The 22,672-nt window shown below is 36.3% G+C and overlaps 2 protein-coding genes across 6 annotated transcripts in view; both read right to left on the bottom strand.

Moving 5' to 3' along the window:
* Positions 1-928: 928 nt before the first annotated feature.
* On the bottom strand, positions 929-1,708 carry LOC113235993 (BET1 homolog). The gene has a single exon (XM_026471918.1). It carries the CDS (start codon positions 1,491-1,493, stop codon positions 1,155-1,157), a length of 339 nt encoding a protein of 112 aa, XP_026327703.1. The 5' UTR covers positions 1,494-1,708; the 3' UTR covers positions 929-1,154.
* Positions 1,709-3,955: 2,247 nt separating this feature from the next.
* The window catches only part of LOC113235650, a 21,417-nt gene continuing 2,700 nt past the window's right edge, over positions 3,956-22,672 (bottom strand). The window contains exons 3-20 of one of the 5 annotated variants that reach the window (XM_026471472.1): positions 22,034-22,228; positions 20,342-20,434; positions 16,680-16,787; positions 15,387-15,583; positions 15,149-15,284; positions 14,565-14,647; positions 11,746-11,885; positions 11,368-11,517; positions 9,025-9,143; positions 8,618-8,656; positions 7,511-7,666; positions 6,717-6,845; positions 6,348-6,563; positions 6,019-6,108; positions 5,738-5,878; positions 5,448-5,582; positions 4,996-5,155; positions 3,959-4,735 (exon numbers count right to left, since the gene is read on the bottom strand). In XM_026471472.1, coding sequence (XP_026327257.1) covers positions 4,626-4,735; positions 4,996-5,155; positions 5,448-5,582; positions 5,738-5,878; positions 6,019-6,108; positions 6,348-6,563; positions 6,717-6,845; positions 7,511-7,666; positions 8,618-8,656; positions 9,025-9,143; positions 11,368-11,517; positions 11,746-11,885; positions 14,565-14,647; positions 15,149-15,284; positions 15,387-15,583; positions 16,680-16,787; positions 20,342-20,434; positions 22,034-22,228 — 2,397 coding nt within the window. In that variant the 3' untranslated portion in view covers positions 3,959-4,625. Of the gene's footprint in view, positions 4,736-4,995; positions 5,156-5,447; positions 5,583-5,737; positions 5,879-6,018; positions 6,109-6,347; positions 6,564-6,716; positions 6,846-7,510; positions 7,667-8,617; positions 8,657-9,024; positions 9,144-11,367; positions 11,518-11,745; positions 11,886-14,564; positions 14,648-15,148; positions 15,285-15,386; positions 15,587-16,679; positions 16,788-20,341; positions 20,435-22,033; positions 22,229-22,672 lie in introns of all 5 variants that reach the window. The other 4 variants (XM_026471473.1, XM_026471471.1, XM_026471475.1 and 1 more) reach the window with 4 other exon arrangements.

The following is a 22,672-nucleotide window of genomic DNA, read 5'->3' on the forward strand; positions in this document are numbered from 1 at the left end:
GACACCCCAGGGGTGTCGTTTTGGGGGTGTCGTTAACAATGAACGAATTCTTTGTACTCATTTGATTTAGTAATCACAAATTTCTTTTCTTTCAAGTCAAAATTATATTATATAACAAAAATATTTTAGCAAAACACCACCAATCAGATACTACCAGAATGCAAGAAAATATGCGGTGCCTAATCACCTTCGAAGATGCGGCTATGAATCGTAAAAAATTATTCCAAGAAGCTTTATTACAAGCAAAACATGGGAAAGTACTCTACATTTTACCTGAAGAATTGAATGAATTACCTGAATTATCTCAAGATATTGGTTCGGTGAATCGACATTATATCAAAATGATAAGTTTTCTTTACGCAAAGAATATTGAAGCTCTTATAGAGAGTGTGTGTACACTACCTGTGTGGCAGAATATACCTTGTACTATAATTTTAGATGATCTTAGTCAATATTGTAATAGGAAAAAGTTACAAAATGCTTGTGGGCTTGTTGCCTTTCTTTTAGATACTATTAGAAGTTGTTCGATAGCTCTGAAAGCACCATGTAGATTGTATATTTCAATTACTAAAGATAATGTAGGAGAAGATTATTGTAACATGTTAAAAGAATTATACTGTACTGAAGATTAACAATACATGCTTTTGTTATTAATTTTGTTTTCAACAATACTTTAATCCTTAGGATAAAGCAAGGTGTCCAAGACCTTAGATTTTATTTGTGTTCATATAGTATTATTATCTTCTTTTTTAAAAGGTTTGGTAGCTGCAAAACATTTTAAATGTTTACAATTTCTTACAGATAATGTTTTCACAATAAAAGCCATCGTTATTTTCAAATATTCATATACTAATATTTTTTCATTATTAACAAGAAACATATACATATTATTTAATAAAGATAACTTACAGGCAAACACAAAAGCAGATGCTTTCTTTAGCAAAATTTTAATAGTTAGAATAGAACAAATTCATAAATAGATGAGATGAATACAAATCTATTGTTTTCACGAAAATCAGACCACCATGTCAAACAAAAAGAAAATTATTTACAGGAAAATCATAGTTTATTATCCTAAACCAATACACTTGGGAATGAAATCAAAGTCAATAATATTTAGAATGATGATAATTGATACCAGGACTGGTAATTTATCATCTGAACTTCAAAACAATGTAGAGTAGGAAAAAGACAAAAATTGCGAAAAGAAATAGGTAGAATATATAATAATTGTGTTTGCCTTTGCCTAATTTTAATACTCGGCCCATAGTTTTGCCTAAGAAGCCTGAACTCCTGTCTACATCGTCGTCGAGACCGCGCAGGAGTTTCTCTTGATACCTCACTTCATCGCCTAGTTGTATGGATATGTCTTTAAGTGTGCCTATTTTGCCACTAAGTTCTTCCGCCATTCGTTCATTTTCACGTTCGAGGAAGTCTTCTGGAGGCCCTCTAGGAACAGGCTGGTATTGATAGCCTTCTCGAGACCTCCGCATATTGCTTCTTCCCGCCGTTTTGCTGACAAAATCGTGGCACCTCACAAAAGAGTACTTCTGCCCTCTAGCAGACTCACTGATTAAGTCAGATTCTCATAACCTCCCTAGAAAAAAATCACAATGCTCCTTGTAAGTTTCCACTTCAATATACCTTAACGTTCTGTGTATTTATCAAGATGCGAGATTATTTAATTTCTGGAGTAATTTCAACACATTCCCAAAAAATCTACTTTACGAAATGACATTTCTTTGACAAGCGACAAATCATCACTTGCATTGCGTTTTGTTATACAAAAAGATGACTCGTGTAATTTGTAAACAATCAATGATAATTATTTATGCTTATCATAGATTTAGTATATAGGTAATGCTCACTCTATATAATAATGTAATGTCCAGTCTAGTCCATCCCAATATTAATTGGGATGGTTATAATACTGTTGGGTAATTTTCCGAAAAATTTGAAATAGTAGAAATTTTTTCCGGGCAAAAATCCCGAAAAATTGGAAAAATATAATTTCAAAAGCTCATATTATATTTTACATGGAATGGAAATTTTTGCATGACCGGGTGATTACAGGTCAATTTTTTGTACTCAATTTTGGTGACAATTTCTTTTTTTTTAAATGTTTGTACTATATCATCATCCAGTCTTATTTAATATTCGAGTGTGGTAACCTGAAATATTTCAAATTATTGGACCCAGCATTAATAACATCATATTTTTCCTTTAATTTTCCACATTTTGACGTTGACATCTGTCAAAAATTGTAGTTATTGAACGAAAACGAACTACGGATCCATTTTTTCTATAAAAAGATCTAGAATTACTAATAAGGAACCGCCATTGAGCAAAACGAAGATGAATCCAAGGTCTGTGCTTTTAGATTAAAGTTTATTTTTTAATTCACGCTAAATAAAGCTTGAAAAGATATTTCTTTTATTATTAAAGATAAATATCTTAGAAATCTAAACGTACAACACAATAAATGAGCCTTCGAAATTATATTTTTCCAATTTTTCGGGAATTTTCCCGGAAATATTTCCACTTAAAATTTTTCGGTAAATTCTCCAACAATAGGTTTTATACGGAGTCCACTTTTCCCTGTGGATGCTGTGGAAATATGGAAGCGGCGTTACGATATAGTTTTCTTCCTTTATCACAAGTCAATGCTCATCATCATTAAAATGATTAAAGCTACAATTTTTTGTGTCCAAAGTTCTATATTTTTCTCTTTTTAAATATGATAAAACGTAGACTTTAGGTACCAAATATTTTATACTACTGCATCCGATAAATTACAGGTCCGGCCCATCCATAGAGGATCACAAAGTTATAAATAACGTTTTAAATGGTTATCCCAGTGTCGCGGGCAGTGTTGGGCAAAATTTAATTGTTCTGGCAATTAAAGATTGACAATTGATTAATTGTCAATTGCGAAACAGCAATTAACGATTTATCAATTGTTAGTTGCGGTTCTCGCAACTAACAATTGAACAATCGTTAATCGCAAATATCTACAATTAACAATTAATCAATTTTCAATCTTTTCAATGTTTTTGATTAACAATTAAAACTGACAATTATGATAAATTTATAGGGCATATGGGGGTGAGTTAGGGCGTTGGTTGTGGGGGCCCCGGTTAGGGCCCAGTTAAGGGGCCTGATGGCTCCGAACCGGGCCCCCCCCAACCGGCCGGAATTGATTTTAATTGCAATTAAAATCAATTCAATTGAAATCAATTGCGACCGCGTCGCAATTTAATTGATTTTTTAATCTGATTGAATTATTGATTGAAATTTAATTGATTAACGCCCAACACTGGTCGCGGGATTTTCTCGATACTATATCTGACTAAAGTATATTCCGTATTAGCGAGGCACCGAATGAATGAATAATTGTCTGCGGTTACGCAGCGCTTAAAACAAAGAAAAGTGTTGGAAACAAATTAAATTAAATAAAAAAATTGAAGCATTGTCTTAAATAGTTTTTATTAAAATTATTACACTCATCATCAATGGTCGGAGTAGGGTGTACCTTATGAGTAGATAAGGTACAAGGCGTGACATCGAGTGGTTTAAAACCACCAAAATTATTTAATTCCTTTTTTCGAATTCCAGATATAGTTTTACTGCATCGTAGGATAGAACTATTCACCTAGAAAGTTGAAGTTGAATTTTTGCTTGTAGCTCAGAAAAAATATTTACTTTGCTGAAAGGTTACATTTTTTTTACATTGCGCCTCTAGAATTAATTTGAAATCCAACTTCAGCTTGCTAGGCGAGTAGTTTTATCTTACGGTGCATGTACGGTGCAGTAAAACTATTTTCTGAAATCCGGAATTCGAAAATTCATTAATATTTGGGTGTTGTAACCACTCAATATCACGCCTTGTGCCTATACGTAGACATTTATTTACTCATTTGGAACACCCTATTCCGACCATTGCTCATCATTATAATATTAAAAAGAATAAAATATTTTACAATCTACCTATATCTAAGACTACTACAACTCGCCATTTTTTACTATATTTTACAATGAATATTCGGTAGAATAATAAACAGTGCAAGTATGCCGATAACCGTAAGTTTTAACCATTTGATTCGTGCTGGAGTAAATGTTGCAATTTCAATATTTGTAATAAATTTAGTGGAGATTAACCACAGCTCCTGAAATTACCACAGAACCTCTTTTTATCTCTTAGTCTATATTTTCTAAACCAATAAACGCAGATTAGGTTAAATAGACAATTTTATCTGTACTAATTGTCTGTACAATGTATCATTTTCCATTCTAAAGTATTTACAATTACAATGAAATAAAGAAGTCATTATTTACTAGCTGTATTTAGAACGAAGAAATGGCGATCATGTCAAGGAAAAAGTAGTGTTGGACGCCCTGAGAAAGGTGGCCAGCAGTGGATGCATGTAAGTTGATGATGATGATTTAGAACAACGTATGCAGCTCTACGTTGATCCTTTTTGTTATAAGAATTCTATGTACTAACAAATGCAAAAAAGGCTTTAAATAACCGCATTGTAATTAAACATTCAACTGGGTTTAGAAGTTCGAAGTTCGAGTGACTCATTGGAGTCATCTTTATAGTCAAGTCAAATCTCCAAGTTGACTCATTCTTGCGCTTTGCCGGCCTCTGTGATGGACTCGTACTGTTCTCTGTCAAGTTCTGTCATTGTGAAGCTACCGTCGGGCAGGAGAAGTACTACCCGCCGTGTGCCACCTGGAAATAGAAAATAAGTTTACACTCATGTATTGTCAGCTCACGTAACATGTCATTTCATGGTCTCATACAATTCGATTATGTCATTTTATTAGTCTATTTTTTATGCTGCGTGCTTTATGAAACGTTCGTAATATCTTTACGGTAATGTATGTTACTAATGGCTCCGTGCACGACAATAGTCGCATATTTATAAAATCAAATTGTTTTTGCAAAATGCACGTGGACATATATTTAGTAGAGTTAATTAGAGAACAAACCTGGCGAGGGCAAGTCGGCCTGCACAAGCTGCGCAATGACCTGTGTGGCGTCCTCTCCAGGCTCGCCCTCCACCTGCACAGCCACCTGTTGTAGCGCCGGCGCCGCCTCACCACCTGGCATCAGCTGCGCCAGCTGCGTCGGGTCTATCGCCAACACATCCTGCAACACCATTACATGTTTAATCTTATTTTATTACCATCAAATAAATTACATTTGCAGAAAATTGAATAAAAAACTGATTGTTGTCTCGTGATTATTTTAACCAGTAATAGAAAACTCTGTGTTACACCTTTGCAATATAATTTTGCACATTCTGAATACAACTGTATAACAATTAATAAATAAAAAAATTAACTGTTTTTGCTTGGGCTTATTCTTAAAAAGTTGCGACATGTCGTTGTAGGGAAGCGTCGTTATTACCACTTTCAAGCGATAAGCTGCTGTTTCTCACCTGTCCGTCTTCTCTGGTGACGTACATAACTCCATCTCCCTCGCCCTCAACAGACCCTTCAACCCCCTCAACGGCTCCTTCTACACCTTCCGCCGCCACTAGAAGCGTCTGGCCAGCTTCGTTTTCGCCTGCCACCTAGACATAACAAGTTTAATCATACATTCGGGTCGCAAATATTGTTTTAGTATTGAACTATTTTGTAGAGAGTTCTACATAGTGTACATTTTCTTGTTTTATGCTAATACAATTTGCACAACTTTAGGTTAAAATTTATTAAATTAATATCTTACCTGATATAAAACTCCATCCTCTCCTCGGATCATAATAGGCGGGTGTCCAGCTTGTAGCAGACTGACTTCGTCGCCCTCCTCTACTCCTATGCTCTCTTCTAACAGCTGTTTCACTGCGCTTGCTTCGACTTTCACTTCAGTCTGTATATAAAAATTATTAATGACAAATATGTTTGACGATTTAAAAATGATTCGTTTTATAACGTGGTACGTCAATAAAACTGTTTGGTCGTCGTTGACATCAGGATTATGAAAAATTTAATGGTGCAAATAATACGTACGCCATCCTCATCCGTAAGTACTGGTAACGAAGGCTGGGCTCCATCGCCTTGCACCAGCATTCCCGTCGTACCACCAGGCGACATCTCCACCTAAAAATAAGGATAAGAGGATGAAATATAGAATGAGATATAATTATGTAAACGACGATATGTGTATTTTTTTATAGCTGTTCTATCTTGAAACTAAATTATGATATATATTTCGAATTCAATGTTCAGATTCAAAAATAAAATAGAACTTTGGTTTGCATTGTTATAGGTCATAATAATTTCTACTACTTTGATGTGTACCGACCTTATTCTAACTTATAGTACATGTTCTCGGTTACCTTCATGAGCATGGTGGGCACGGCAGTGTGCGGCGGCGGCGTGGGCGGGGGCGATGGGGTGGGCGGCGGCGTGGGCTCGCCCTCGGCCTGCGCCAAGCGCCTCCCGGTCAGCGGGCACAGCGTCAGCTCGCGCTCGGGGCTGGGCGGCGGCAGAGGGCCCAGATCGCGCGGGAACGGGTCCTCGATGCCGTCTGACGTGTCCGACGAAGCGTCCGACTGTACAAAGTCGCTTATATAAGACTTACTCACTTAGAAATTAAAGTGCGACGCGAACGAAGCTAGAAGCTAGAAACCGCTGCCGGTGACTACGACTATGACTGTGACCGCTTTATCTAGAGCGAATTAAGGGATAATGTATCTGATACGCACCTGCTCGAACTCTATCTGGGGCAGGCTCTTGTCCCGGAGACGCACGATGTTGCCGGCAGCCGTTGCGACCGAATAGCCGCCTCGCCCGCGACCACGGCTGGAACCACCGCGGCGAAGTAGGCTGTCGCCCTATTCGTAACATACAGTACATTCTTAGCAACATACAATTTAGCAAAATAAAATATATGAGCTCTTAATATTACCTACACACTCTTAACGTTAAAGACAGGAGAGAAGAGTTATTAGTAGCAGAAGAGCTCCTTGTGAAAGAGTTTATCAAGGGAAGTACTGCCACCTTACCTATTTCTGCCGCCAAGCAGTAATGCGAACATTATTGCGTTCCGGTTTGGAAGGGTAAGGGTGCTGGCGAAATTACAGGCACATGGGCATTGTCAAATTATGTCTCAGGGTGACTTGCGAAGTGGGAGCGCCCCTCAGGTCGTTGCGACTTAAAGCTCTGCAACTGTTATGGTTTGGCGTTTAGCTTACCATCAGGCGCATGACTTGTTCGTCCCGTCACTTGGTATTACAACAAAAAACAGCACAGTTGCTTACAAGAGAGAGGCCTATAAAAGATCTGGACTGTATCAACATAGTACTACTGGGCGTGGTCTGCTCTATATTTTTAAGGCTTTATAAGTCGTAAGCAGTGGACATTCAAACTTCCAGTAATACCTCAATTATTCAAAGTAATTTTCAAGCCATTCATTACAAACAATTGAACCTGAAATTTCATCTATTAAATTTAATATTTAATTAGGGATTTGGTAACAGTTTCCTTTAATAATACATACCTGTGCGAGTTTCTTGTTGAGAATATTGACGGGAGACTTGCCCTCTCCGCCTGTGACAGGCCGCTGGATTGTGCGCTGGATGATCTTCTGTCCTGACGGGGTGATTATCGTCTTCTCGGTGACTTGTTGCCCACCGGAACCGAAGGTCTTCTTTATCTAAACCATTTACATTTAGGATTATGACGACGGACTTTTAACATGCTGTTTTGGCGGAAAACAGTTACTTAAATAATTTTCAATTCATAATGTCGTGGCGTGATTTTATTTTTTATTTATAGATTTTATTGTATGTAAATTTTTATCAAAATTGTAAATCCTCAAGTACTACGATATTGATCAAACCCGATGTCTTCTTATTTTGTTCAAATTATTGAATGCGCGAGTTTGAGAAATGTATAATTTAAGGCACTTTATACAATGAAATGGGCAAGCACGTACAGTAAGAAAACTTTTTTTAACCTTGGATAGTCTCGGAGGTCCAGCGGTCAGGACTAAGGCTCAATTTATATTGTGGCAGAACGGAATGGAAGCGATACACAAACTATATTGTACATAGCACAATGAACTTTATGGTCAATTGTGTAACGTTCAAACCAGACACGAGCCAAAATATTCAACAAAATTCTCGCGCAAGCTCGGGAATGCTTGCGCATTCCGTGGAAGGTTTTGGCTCGTATCTTGTTAGTCTCTAGTTAGTACGTTACACTATTGACCATAAAGTTCATTATGCTATGTACACACGCCAGCACATCAAGCTACACATTGACGTATCTTGTTCCGTTGCACTGGAGGCGATTTTCGAACAACAATGTGTAGTCTGATGTGCCGTTGTCCGTACAATATCGTTACAAAAATTCGCTTCCATTCCGTTCCGCCGCAATATAAATTGAGCCTAAGGGCATTAAAATTATAAGGTTCCAGGTTCGATTTCCAGTAGGCCAATTTGGGAAAAAATCTTTTGTAAATGGTCCTCACCTGGGTGTTCTGGTAATTTGGTTAAAACTAATAGTATAGGGATTTCCTTCGTTTGATATAACGTCTTACGACAACCACACCAAATGCTTGGTTATTATTTATTAGAAACTGTCAAGCATAGTAGCGACTCACCTGAGATACAGGCGTAGCTTTCTTTTCCTCCACTTTTTTCTGAAAACTCATCAAATATTAGTATATAATCGTTATTAATAGCTTATCGTATATAAGTATATCGCATAACGTCGTAACTCAGAAAGGCGTAAAATGTTACTCAGCTTTCAAAATGCAAACCTTCTCCACTAATAGTAGTCCACTAACTAACTAGTAGTAGTTAGTAGTAGATGTCCTTTTTATACATAAATACTGTGTGGAAAGTCGATTCCCCACCAAAGAGCAGCAGTCTTTCTTATTTTTCTTTATTTACAATAGTGCACATTTCCGTACGCGAAATTTAACAATTGAACATTTTTCATATAGAATTTTATTCTTTTAAATCGTTGCCTTAATAAAATAAGTATATGACCTGTATGTGTGTGTACCTGTTTGGCAGCCAAGATCTGTTTCCGGATGGCGTCCTGGTCGATGTTGAGCCCCGGCCCCAGCTTGCCGGGGGAGTCGATCTTCATAATACCCGAACTCTTTGACATTATGTACACTCCTATAACAAAGAAATATTTTTGTTACGTACTGTTCTGTGATTTTTTTTTAATGAACAAAGAGTATATACACTACGAATATAGCCCATAGAAAGTACTTTCAAAGACAAAAATAGATAGAAAAAACATATAATGCAATTGTACATCTCCTGATACGTCATAAAGTACAAAAATTGAACAAGTTAATGTTCAATTTTAACCTTAGAGCCCCATGTACATGAAAATGTACACAATTTATGAAGTGATTCAGGTCCAGCTAATACTATTTCTGTGATCGCTTAAACGCCCAGTGTACATGACAATGAAAATACCGCATTCAAATTTAGCATTATAAATTCTATATGACCATGGGTATCGAGAAAAATACTTTAAAAAATCCTGGTTGCGTTTTACATACAGAACTCATATTTATTTTTATATTTGCTTGGCTCTATAGGATGAAATTATATTTAGTACTTTTTAATACACATTGGAGTGCACGAAAGGAGCCTCCCCGCATGACGTACCATTCCTTTCCGGTACGTCTGGCGCAACCTGAGCAACAATGGGCGAGAACCTTACGCCGATTAGCAAATCCTTTCACCATGATGGCAAGTATTATATTGTATGCCGTCGATACGATACGAAGAAGAATATACATTGAGCCTTTAGCGCTATTCTCATTGTCTGTCTTTTTTTAAGACGGAGTACAATGACAAATCATTGCGCAAAAGTGTTGTCCGTTTGCGAGCAGCTAATGATTACAGTCGATAAATATTCTATCTAGTATCGAGTGAATATCGGCCACGCTTATGGAATAAATAGCCGAACTTGTTTCATTTGAATCATCCTCGATCCATTATTCATCCAATTACCGAGCACAAGTTCATTTGAATTGTCAATTTTTGTAAGGTAATACATACATTGTATTTAGAACTATATTTAAGAAAAATACAACAAGGAGACATATTTTAAAGATTTTCATTTTAATTCAATGTAGATAATCAAATCCGGATGTTCTTGTTACTATATGAATAAAAATTGATCTCGATATTAGGCCAACTGTCAAAATAAGAATAAAGAAGGTAATAACGCAATTAGTAATCATTAGAACGTCGTAACATTCACAATTCAGTCATTTGGCAAAATTGTATCTTCTTTCACAATCTATCGATAAAATTATCGGCAACAACTACATAACTATTTAAAATTTTATGAAAACTGGCAACCCTACAAATGTCATTTTACTCTGTCCTCAAATGGAAGAAATAGGGAATTGCGACAGTTTGTTTAAATGTACCTTTGCCCCACTATTGATATACTGGTACAGCTTGTGTTCTCCGTGTCTTATCTATTACTGTATAATACAGGTGACTTACACAGTTCCTTAAACCATGTGGAAGATCAGGCATTACTACAAAATGAATAAAATGCAGATAGATAAATGGTTCATACCAGCTGCTAAGTGTAAAATAATAGTTACATTAGTAAATAAAATAAGCATATTAATAGGATGTAGGCGAAAAGAGTGCACACAACACGCAAGTTGGCTACTATACATATGAAACCGAAGTAAGATTTTTAATACAAATTAAGACAATGACATTTGCTTGGCTTTTGTGCGGCACGATAAGAGTGACGTTCCATCCATGTAATATTTAGAACCATATTACACAAAGTATATTGGAATGCATATAATTAGCACGCATCTGGCAAATCAAAGGTCTATGCGAAAAGATTATTTCAAAGCAGCAATGGCGCAAGGTGGCTTCGGTTGAAAATCAGTATCATTCATAGGAACTAGAACACTTGAGGTCATTAGAGCATCGTGTCATTGACGAAACGTTGCGAGAAAGGGAAGTCATTACTGCAACAAGGATGTAATGGCGCCACGTCACTGATGCTTCAAAATGTAACCCTCAAGATAGCCAATATTATGGCCTTTTGCCCTTTGCCCGCCATAGACGCTCTAAAGCGTCAATAAAACTATGTGTCATTTGTACATTCTAGTAAGTGGATTCATAGTTGCATTTCACGTTCAGTTATGTTTTTCTTTAAGATAATTGAATTAATATAAGTTTAAAATTCATAACACGTCACATCACTGGACTTGCTTAGGAAACAAAGTAGTTTTTGTTAGTGGCGGTCAAAAGGTTTATAGACTTTTGGTGACAACTAAACCGTAGCCATTTCCAAACACTTGCAAATGACATGTTATAATTAATAATGGTACTTCGTCGGACTGACCAGTGGAGAGGTTAGGCATATGCTTAGGGTCCACTTTGATGACGCCCTTGATGTTGGGCATGCCCTTCCCGCCGAGCCCGAGTGATTTCACCAGCTCGGGGTCGAGAGTCGTCTTTGGCGACGTCTGTCCGTTCACCACTTTCTTGTCAACTGCAAATTTTATCATTTCTGTAGTTTTCTTTACCATTTAAGTACTTTATCATGCAACTTTATTTGTCTAATTTTTACTTTCATTTTAGACCTAACGCAAATTATCAACCAGTGTTTTATTCATTAACTTGATTTCAATTGTTTTTATAATTTATTTGATTTGACTACGTTTAAGTAAACAATTTGCCAAATTCGTAGGTGGCAAAGAAAATGGTATATGTGTGTTACCTCTAGAATCAGGGTCGGAATAATCTTCATCGTCACTGGAGACTTCTTTTTTGACTCTCTTAGCGGCGGGCTCATCTTCAGCGCCACACCACGCTTTCACTTGATCCAGTGCTCGTACTTTGCTTGTTCGTTGTAGACGTCTAAGAAACAAATATATTTAGCGTTTTCTAAACCGCCAAGGTCCTATGAGGCTGAGTCCAGAAAAGAAACTGAACAACATACTGCTTATTTGGTGCTACATTGGCGTTATTGTAATTTAGCCAAAATTGCATTATGTTAATACATCTGTAACATAAGTGTTTACGTTTTAAGAAAAATCGGCGGTAATTTTATATATATTGTAAAAATACAACAAGAGTTTTATTCTCACGTCATAAATTTGAAGAAAAAAAAAGTATAAAACCACTTCAAATCTATTTCCTGAAACATTATAAGAAGTACAATTGCGTCATTGTAGTACCAAATGAGCGAACCAGTTTGTCTATTGGTAAATGTATGATATGTATGATTTTGTGAGTCGGTGTTTAGTTACAAGTGTTAAAAATTGTATGTATTTTTTATTCTAGACCAATAAAACAAGTTTACACATATCAACCCTCTCATAAGTACACTATCACCTGACAATGCTAACGCCGTAAGAGAGACGATACAGCGACATCCCCCAATAAACATTAAATTTTTCAGGGTATATTGTTATTATTATCTATCATAAACCTAATTTTTTAAAGGATTAATCTCAGTACAGAGTATCAAAAAAACCGACCTCAAAAGTTTGTTGAATTACATCTATTTGCCAAGTTTCATTGAAATCGGTTATCGGAAAGTGCGCGAAACCGGATTCATTACTTAGTCTGACACCCTTAGAGGTGAAATATTTTCTTCAAATTTAAATTGAGATTCAGATTCATCATCAAAATCGGTTCATAAATTTTTCATGACTTATATGAGTAATAGTTCATGAGTTATCATGTAAAATAATACATTAAAAAAATACAATAGAATTGAGAACCTCCTCCTTTTTCTGAAGTCGGTTAAAAATATACGACGTAAAAACACAGGTCAATTTATTTCCATCGTTTCCGTCATGCATTTTTAGGAATAAATTCATCAGGAGTTTTTACTTTTTGTATATTACTGTGAAGTAGGTGTTTTGGTGACACGCATTTATTAGTTCAGGTGGCATGTCGATAGTAGTTGCTACGATTCTTTGTGGTTGTAGGAAATAATACCACCCCTCAACAATCAATATTTCATGCGTACAGTACATATTTCTTTTTCCTAGCGCCTCGGGTTCAACGAAGTCTCTGTCAAAACCCTTTCTGAATTGAAATGCTAAGATTGCTAGTAATAAAATCCAATTAAAAATATATTTCGCTTAAGTTAATCTAAAACTGGACGCATTAAAAAGAAACACACAGAAGGCTGTATATAAAATGAGAGTTGCACAGGAGCAATTGAAAGCGTCACGCAAGATGAACTATGGTCCAAGAGAAACGAGAACAGATTGGAGGAAAGTACAGCTGGGCATATATTGTGAATAAATAGACAACAGAATGGTAACCAACGGTTACAGGTACGCAGTATATAACTAGAAATAGAGACGAAATGTCATTTAATTTGTTTGAAAACTATTCTGCCAAATCATTACATTACATTACATCAGTCATCAATTGTTTCACTTCAGATCGACCAGTTTAACTTGAGCTTAACTATAATGGACGAAAATTGCAAAATTACATGTATGAAATGTGATTCCGTTTGTTTTGTAATTAAATGTTTTGCCGTTTTTCCCACAACACCGAATGGAACAGCCCCCAGTGTTAGAGATATTATCTTTATTACAATAAATACAAAATATTTTTGGAATATTCGGAGACGTACACACAGGTCAGTCGTTGGCGCTGTACTATTTCAGCTTTCTAATTTGTGATTTCAGCGCAAACGAGAGTTGATATTTAAAAGTGATGTAAGAAAAGGCAAATGTGCCTGATGAGTTGCCAGAAATGAATGGTCATTATTTCGTCTCTATTTCTGGTTATATACTCGATGCAGGTACGTGAGACATTCTGTAGTGAGATAGCAGACATCGGCGAAATCGCGGGCCTTACAAGGATGAGCCTAACATAAGAGATTGCACAAGCTACAGGAGACCTATACTCAGTTGTAGGTGAAGTGATGATGAATTAAAAATAAATTTAAACCTATTAAAAAGCCGTGGCTGCCTAATAGTTTCACATACCGCCTCTCTAGCAGAGGCTGAGCGTTTGAATCTGGGTTAGCTTCTGAAGTTTTCGGAATTTATGCGCGAAATTGATTTGCAAATCATGAGCTTTTCGATAGAGGAAAACATCGTGATGAAACTTGCACGTCGAAGAACGTTTACAGCTCTCGGAAAACGTAAGTCCCTAGCCCGTATTGTGCCAGTGCCAGTGTGGCGAACTATGGCCTAAACCCTCGCCTGAGAGGAGACCCATGCCCAGCAGTTGGACGTATAAATAGGTTGATGTTGCTGTATTTTTTGTACAATATCAAGTGACGCGATGAATCTGAGAGATTTGCCTCTCAGATCTCGCAAAGATCTAAGAGGCGCTGTTACTGTGCCCGTCACCCTGAGACATAAGTTGACCTGTAATTTCACCAGCACCATTACCCTTCAAAACCGGAAAACAGTAACGCTGTCATTACTAGGCGGCAGTACTTCCCTGGACGAACTCTTTCACAAGGAGATCTACTGACACTGTTGTATACCTATTTGTAATGTTTATAGCTACCTAAATTAGTCGTAACATTAGATCTGTGTTAGTAACGTTATTACTTACCCAGTGGGCGTTAGCGCGGGGCTCTCTGTCTTTTTCACTACCTGCTTCACGACCTGTGGTAGAGGAGTGCTCACTTGTTTTACCTGTTCCACATTTACATAGTTTAGATGTTGTCCTATGTATTAGCTATTTTACGTTGCTACTGCATTAACTTTATTATGTTATACATAAATTAGGAATATAATCGCACTGAATCAAGCTTATTTCTTGGTTCATGTTTGATATTTCTCAGTAATACATGCTTAATAAAACATAATATTACGCCTTGGGAATTGGGAGTAGTTCAACAATGCATTATAGCTCAGATTGAATATGGTCGAAATAGGTCTAACCAACTATTGAATGGACAGAAAATACCTTAAAAAAGAAAAAGAATATTTATTTTTATTGAATATCACGTGCTTTTACTACTACCACTAGTTTGTTATGTATATTAGATCGAAAGTCAAAGAAAATTCCCTTAATTCGACTGTATTCGAACCAGTGCCTGTTGTCTCAACGTGGCAAGAAAAAGAACTAGAAAGACATATTTTTGAAATCGTATAAAATTTCATATAATAGCTCGAAAAAAATTTCAAATTTACCTGGACAGGCGCCTGTTGTTGCTGCTGAGCCCTCAACGCCTTCAGCTCTTTCTGTCGCGCTAGTTGTTTCTCAAATGCTTCAAGGAGATGCTTGCAAGTCTCCATGTTTTCGACTGGCTCCCACGTGTTCTGTTCACTGCGGTCAACGAAGGTATGTCCGGTAAACTTGTAAATTAAACTTATTTTACCATGCCAAGTTCAATCAGTCGTTATGAAATGAGTGGATCAGAATACTAACTGCGGATATCCCTCCCACTTAAGCAGATATTCATACTGCTTTCGCCTAGGGTTGAATCGCTTGGCGAGTATCTTCTCGACGACAAACTCGCCGGCGTCCGCGGGATCGCCACCTTCGCGTTCCGTACGCCGCGCGATGCGATCTTCAGGAGGAACCCGCTCTTGAGCTAGGCGCACACTGTCCTTATCCATGAGTTCCTGCTGTATTGACAGGTATTCTCATGAAAAATTTATACACGCTTCAAAAAATACTACCCGCAGTTAGTGGGGCTAGTTAACTTTATGCACAACTTAACATGGCAGTGGCGAGGCGTGAAAATTGTCGTTAGTAAAGCCGGAGCAAGACAAAAAACACTTACTTTAACAAAAACTATTTTTCCCGTTAAAAAAGCCAATTGGCGACATTTAAGGCCAGCTTGTCATACGCTGTGATTGGCTGGAATCCATCGGGAAGCTACAGTACTCAGTATTACCAAGGACAAGATATTACACGATTATCATTAAATATACGTTTTTTAAGTGGTGGCGTATGCGTGCTGTCTAGTATAGTCTTTTGGTAATACGTGGAAAATTTTAGGCAAGCCGGTGGTAGACGCCTCGCCACTGCAACACAATAAGTAAATTTTTCCTTGTAAGAATTGTTACTCGCTTTACTACGATACTAGAAAGGATATTTCGGATTTACTACGAAATTTCTACTAAGGCTTTTAAAGTGTATTATGGCTATAAACTCTGTCTTCATGATGAACTGTTGATATTATATTCGCGATTTCGGGATGAAATAGTTTGTTTGTAAATTAACACCCTGTATGTTATAATATATATTTTATACTAGGATCAAACTTCACTTTTACCACTGCGCACGCCTATATTGGAATCAAATTTACAGTGTGCGCTTAAATACAGCTGCAGTGCTTTAACGTGTTCAAAAGTGGGTGACCTTTGTATATCTATCTATCTCCACACTCAATGTTTGTTTAGATGTAATTCAGACAAACGAATAAGAAACAAATTAGTTAGTTTTTTTGGATAATAATAACAATAAAAGCCATAATAACTTTGTATCAGGTAACAATTACATGTACCATGTGTCATGGTGGTCCAAAATAAATAATAAATTAGCAATAGCGAACTACACTTCAAAACGTCAATAGTTAATAAATAATATACACGTTATGTAACAAGTCTACAACATAGGACTAGTTCTTAAACACTACATCAAAATATACAATAAATAAATACAATATACAAATATAGACTGTAATGCTAGTTCTTTAAAGAACATGAAAAGTACCTTTTTGGCATTCTGAGCAGGTACTTTATTTACTAAGAGTTTCTGTGCTGGACTAGTTTTAAGGTGACTGTCACTGTCTTCGCCAGACGGCTGAGTCTCCGAATCTTCCTACAAGCAAAAATTGTAGGACTGAACATGTATGAAACTGACGACTTAACAAGTTTTCCCAAAAAAGATTGCGTGTATAGCATACCTAATCGGTTCCTCGGTTCTGTCACACAAAAGTCACTGGCAATTTCTTGACAAATGAATAAATACACGTATCAGTTTTTAGTGTAGGCGAGCGATAATTACACACTGTGAAAAGTGGCGATTAGTGGAGTGTGAAATAAGCAAGCCCAGATAGAAAGAGTAAAGTAGCAGGAATGGTGGGATGTTTCATGGCACATACATCTCCTTCCATATACCACATAATCTGTTGATTATCCTGCAACAGAGTAGCTTTAGACCATCAACAAATAAGTCTCCTTGCGTGGTTGTGGGTAAGTGGGTAATCTGTCACAAGCTAGAAAAATGATCTACAAAATTTTGTTTCTCCGAATATTTTTTGGTTTCTATTGACCACATTTTTATTTTTGTAGAAAACACTTTTTATAATTGTTTTCAATATTTTATCATTGCACCATGTTTCAATATTTTGACATATCGACAGATTATTTGTGTCCCGATTCGCATTTCCCCAACATTCCGCTTGACTAATGTACCAATTGAATATTTTATTTCTTTACAAAAAACGATATCCATAATATATTTACACAGACTTTGATTTGTTTTGACCCTTTTTTTTGACGGGGGAAATCTTTATGGATACCTCTGAGCCCAGGGAGACTCAGGGGTTATGTGGGGACTCTCCCTCCAGACTGGAGGGCCTACCCCACTAAAACCCCCCCCCGGGTTTCCCTCTCGCCGGTAGAGTCGGCGCCGTGGGACATTCGCCACGACGACCTAGGTTTGACCCTGCCTTGGGATTGTTGGATCAAGATCAAATAAAACCACTGTACGAACTATGTTGCAGCTCAGTTCGTCATTGCTTTTAGTGATTTTAACAAATGTTTAACTTGAAAAAAAAAAGCGCTTATTGTAATAGTAGCGCATTTCTGCGCACTCTCAAAGGGTGTAAGTAGGCGTTTTTCCCCCAAGTTAAATACGTTGAAATCACTAAAGGCATAGCGGCCTAACCCGCAACATAGGTCCTACAATGGTTTTGTTTGATCTTGACAACAGTGCGTTCAGGTGCATATGAGGAGTGTACGGGACAAAAGGCGTTCGGTTCTAAGCGATAAGGGCTATTGTATGCACTTTCCGAACGTACTTACCAAAGGAACTTCTAAACCTATCCGTTTTTGGTTTACTATGGTTTACAAATTCCCCAACCATTTTAAAGTTCAATTTTAAATAAAAAACATTCCTTAGACAGGGAATTATTATTATGTAAAAAACTGATATCTTTTACAAAAAATCAAATCAATGTAACTGTAGAAACAAATAAAGTGCAATAAAATGTTTTTGAAATAAAAAAGTTTTTCTGCCATTTGGACAAAAATATTGACAGTGAGAACAATTAAGTATTAATTAAAATGCCTCGTTGCGGTAGTAGAAAAGGCGGCAATCAACCAAATGTTACATTACACCAGCATGTGTTATTTTTTTGTCTATAAATCATACAATAGCCCAAATATCTCATGTAATTAGACTCATTTATGTAGTTTATTCATAAGTCTTGCAGAAATTTTGCTTTGGTTACTTTAGATTGCCTGTTTGTTAGTATGTTTTGAAAATAAAATTGTTGATAACGATTATTTTAAGATCGTGTTGTTCTTGTAATCAGACATATTATCGATATTCTGTTATTAAAACAATTTACTACGAGGTATTTATTTTTTCATTATTATTATTTTTATTTTTAAAGTTTACCTTAAAATAAAAATAATAATAACGAAAAAATACGTTTAAATGAAAAAAGAAACAAAGAATGATTGGAAATTATAGGATTACCGAACATAAACATTGGATCAAATATCACCTTCCTTTGTTCGCTCTATTTTTAAGAGTCAAATTTTAATAGAACTTTGAATGTAACTAGATTACATGATAATGCAATTCCATCGTAGTATTTATTGGTAAATAATTTTATATTTAATTTTGAGGAAACAAGAGACATTACTAGACATTCTCAGTTCCTTAAAACCATCCACTCGTTTCCGATTTTTTTCCACTGACAACTCTAACATTTTTTTTTTTTATTTATAACTATACATCTATTATATTTATATAATAAATTATTATAATATAGATTATAAAACATGTATTAGATGCACTGACGTAATAATTATAGGCGCCCAATAATAATTACCAGCAGCTGCAATAACTTGTACGTCATCCATATCATTTCAATGTAAATGATAACTGACAGCGACCAACGTGACCAGCTACACAAAACTCATCTACAATGGCCGTTTGTAATGCTCTTTTTCAAACTTGTCGAGCGTGTTGACAACAGCACTAGCTGTATATCAATTTGCTGCGCTCGCGGCGGCCTAGGCTCGACCAGTATGTATTGCAAAAATACTTGTTTACTCTACAGCCAATAGTACAGCCAAATACTTCTAGAATGCATAGAGATCTCCTGATTTATATTATTTTTCGTAATATAATAAATGCAAAATAATAAATTCACAATCTCATATCTATCATCTTGGATATTCCCATATGACAATGAATATTGATCTACTTTAATTAAAAATTTTAATAATACTTTGATTACAGTAAACTATACAAATTATAAACATAATAAAAAAAAAACAGTTTTAACATTCAAGCCATACATTTGCATGTCGATATTGACTTATCGATGATTATGGTACAACACTAATGAAATCCGCCATTTGTGGTGGACATTTTTGGTTTAGGTAGGGACGTTTATCCCGTAGATAGGGCAGCTCCTTTCCTTTATTTTTTTCCATCCTCTAAGTAAAAATAGTGCAAATAAAAATCGAAAGTCCTGGTAAATATTTGTTCGTGATTTGTTTTCGGGATGCACTTATAGATTTTTCCTAATATCACAAAAAGTTCAATTACTTTGGAGCCGTCAATTTCCGGACCCCAATGTAGTAGTCAAATCTATTGGAAATACTCAACCATACCTGCTATAAATATATATCATGACAAAATTGAGGTCGTTCTAAAGAAGGGTCAGGTCAAGAGTACCCTAAACCGACGAACGTATATGAACGCACTAATGCGTGTTGATGAGGCTAAGGATGTGTGTCAAGATAGTAGCAAATGGAAGGCTGTATTGTCTCTGCCTACCCCGATCGGAAAAGGGCGTCAAGTATTTGTAATGTATTGTTACGTAATACTTTTTCTTTAATGACAGAAGTGAGCAACCGACTAAGTACTTCGGCGTAAATGTACTTCTAAAAAAAACATTTTAGTCTACTAAGTTACATTTTACAATGTTTTCACGGCGTCTCACGCCACACACTGACAATAATTGAAATTGTCTTGTAATGTAACAGATACTGTGATATAACAGAGCTGTGCAATCTTGTGTATGCAACAAGATTGTACAGCAAATATTAACAATAAATAGTAGATTTTATGATGAAAAAATTGTTGTTTAACTTTAGGCAAACATGTAGCACTGAAATGAATGAACTTACGATTTTGTTAATTTTTCTTGGTCGGCCACGAGGTTTCTTCTCAATGGTTGGTGTTTGTACAGGTACTTGCTGGTCATCAGTCTTCAATTCCATCTGAAAAATGTAGTTGACAATGCTGATTTTGCTTTATTGCCCAAACACATTGATGCAAATGAAGGATACCAATGAAGCATGCCTTTCACGTTCTCCTATATGTATATACACGTTTACTCCATCCATACCTACGTTTCCTTTTATGTTAGTGTGTAGTGAATATAACAGATCACATTCAGTTATAACTACCTACTCAGGTTTTCACGTCTCACCATGTCCAATTCGTATCAGTTCCGAATCCGAGACGGTCCGAAATGTCACAGGGATAATTTTATCTCTAGACAGAGAACAAAAAGTAAAGAGAACGGACACTCTCCACCCCTCCCTAGCTTTAGATACCACACCACGCCCCGCACATTGCCGGTCACATTGACTGAATGACAACAAGGCAGCCGGTGAGCCGTTTTCACGCGTAGACGGCTTAGATATTTGAATAAAGCTTTCATTCCGTTTCATTTCGTCCAATGCGGGCTGGAGACTTCACAAGTTTTCGGAGGAATGTAAATCTTTTTCGACGTGCTGGTTCCATCACAACGTTTTCCCTCACCGAAAAGCTGATGATAAATATCAAATCGAATTTCGCACATAAATTCCGAGAAACTCAGAGACGCGAGCACGGATTCGAACCCATGGCCTCTGCTTAAGAGTCTGTGAAGCAATTGGCTACCATGGTTTTTTATAATAAAAATGACAATCCATGTGCCCAAAGATAAATGTAAGCCACCTTCTTTTTGTGTTCTACCTACTACTTCTTGGTACTATTATATGTATGTATATTATAAAATTATTGCAATATACTCATTATTGTCGTTTTAAGGCAATAAGTGTAATGGACATAAGATCTTGTAACCGACAGTATAAGAGAGCCTACTTTGAAAACTAAGCCCAACTTTGGACTGGCTTCTGCGTCTATTGCAATAAAGTAGGTAATTATTATTATTTATTTACTTACTTATAACTACAATCAGACATGTAAGATTGTAGTAAATGAACACCTATCTGTCTACCATACCATAAAACATAAAAACAAAATATTGATTATAATGAATATTACGATGTTTTACCAACAACATATTTTTTTGTGAAATTACTCCACTAGTTTGCAGCAGCATGTAGCTGTAAAGATACCTGGTTGAGTGAAGAAAATACTTTCAGAGATTTGTCACAGGTGGCGCTACAAGAAAAAAGTCGTTAAAACCAAAAACAAAAATATGTAACAAAGGCATAGAAAAATTCGTAAGGTCTGATAACTTGTTATGTATCTTAGTCGGTAGAGCGGTCGCCCTGGTATAGCAGAGACGCAGATTTGAGTCCTGTCAGATCGAAGGAATTTTTCTTTGTGTTCGATCTTTGTATTAATAATTATTAACACTCTTTATCATTCTTTGTCAACAGTGGAAATTTGAAAATATTCCTTACTACAAAATGTCGCTTACGAAATTTCAAAATTCGATTAATCGACGAAATTGTTACTCTTATCCATATAAGGGTGGAAATTTTAAATGTTCTAAGAGACATTTTGTCGCAAGGTAATTTTGCCTTACCACAAAATATCCCTTATATCTTAATAGTCAAAATATCCATAAATTATATACTTACAACTTTGGCATGAGCAAACTTCGACAGGGCCTGGACGTTGGCCCCTGCGGTGATCCACGCGGTGCGTTGCGGCTCGGCCATACGACACCATTGCTGATATAGCTTCCAGCTGTTGTCCGAGTGGACGGTGGACCCGTCGCGGGCGGATGAGCACTTCCATAGCAGAAATGCCCAGACTTGTGCTTTGCTTTCATTCTAGATAAAGCGTAAATTAGAGTAAACCACATGTACTTGTGGAATTATGGAAACAATCCCATTTACATATCACACATAAAGTTATTAATACAAATTCATTACACGCGAAGATGAGACATTATATCACTCTGGCTTGTCGGAAATTACGAAATTAATGTAACACAGTTCCACATTACTTTCTCATACCCACTCAACCAAAATATACAAAAGATGATCTTTTTAATTGAGTAATTTAATATACCCAGTATTAGGGTTGCCAGAGGTAACTTTGCTGTTACAAGCATGGCTTCTGTTAGATTTTGGCATATATGTACTTTGTTTTGAATCCCGCTTTTATTATATAGCGACTTCTAAAACTTCTGTCTAGCGACATTTGTTCTAGTTGGCAACACTGACCCTGATAAATATTATTGAATATTCATCAGATGTCGCTAACAGAATTAT

Source organism: Hyposmocoma kahamanoa, unplaced genomic scaffold, assembly GCF_003589595.1.
Source record: "Hyposmocoma kahamanoa isolate Upper Pololo Valley unplaced genomic scaffold, ASM358959v1 88, whole genome shotgun sequence".
NCBI lineage: Eukaryota > Metazoa > Arthropoda > Insecta > Lepidoptera > Cosmopterigidae > Hyposmocoma > Hyposmocoma kahamanoa.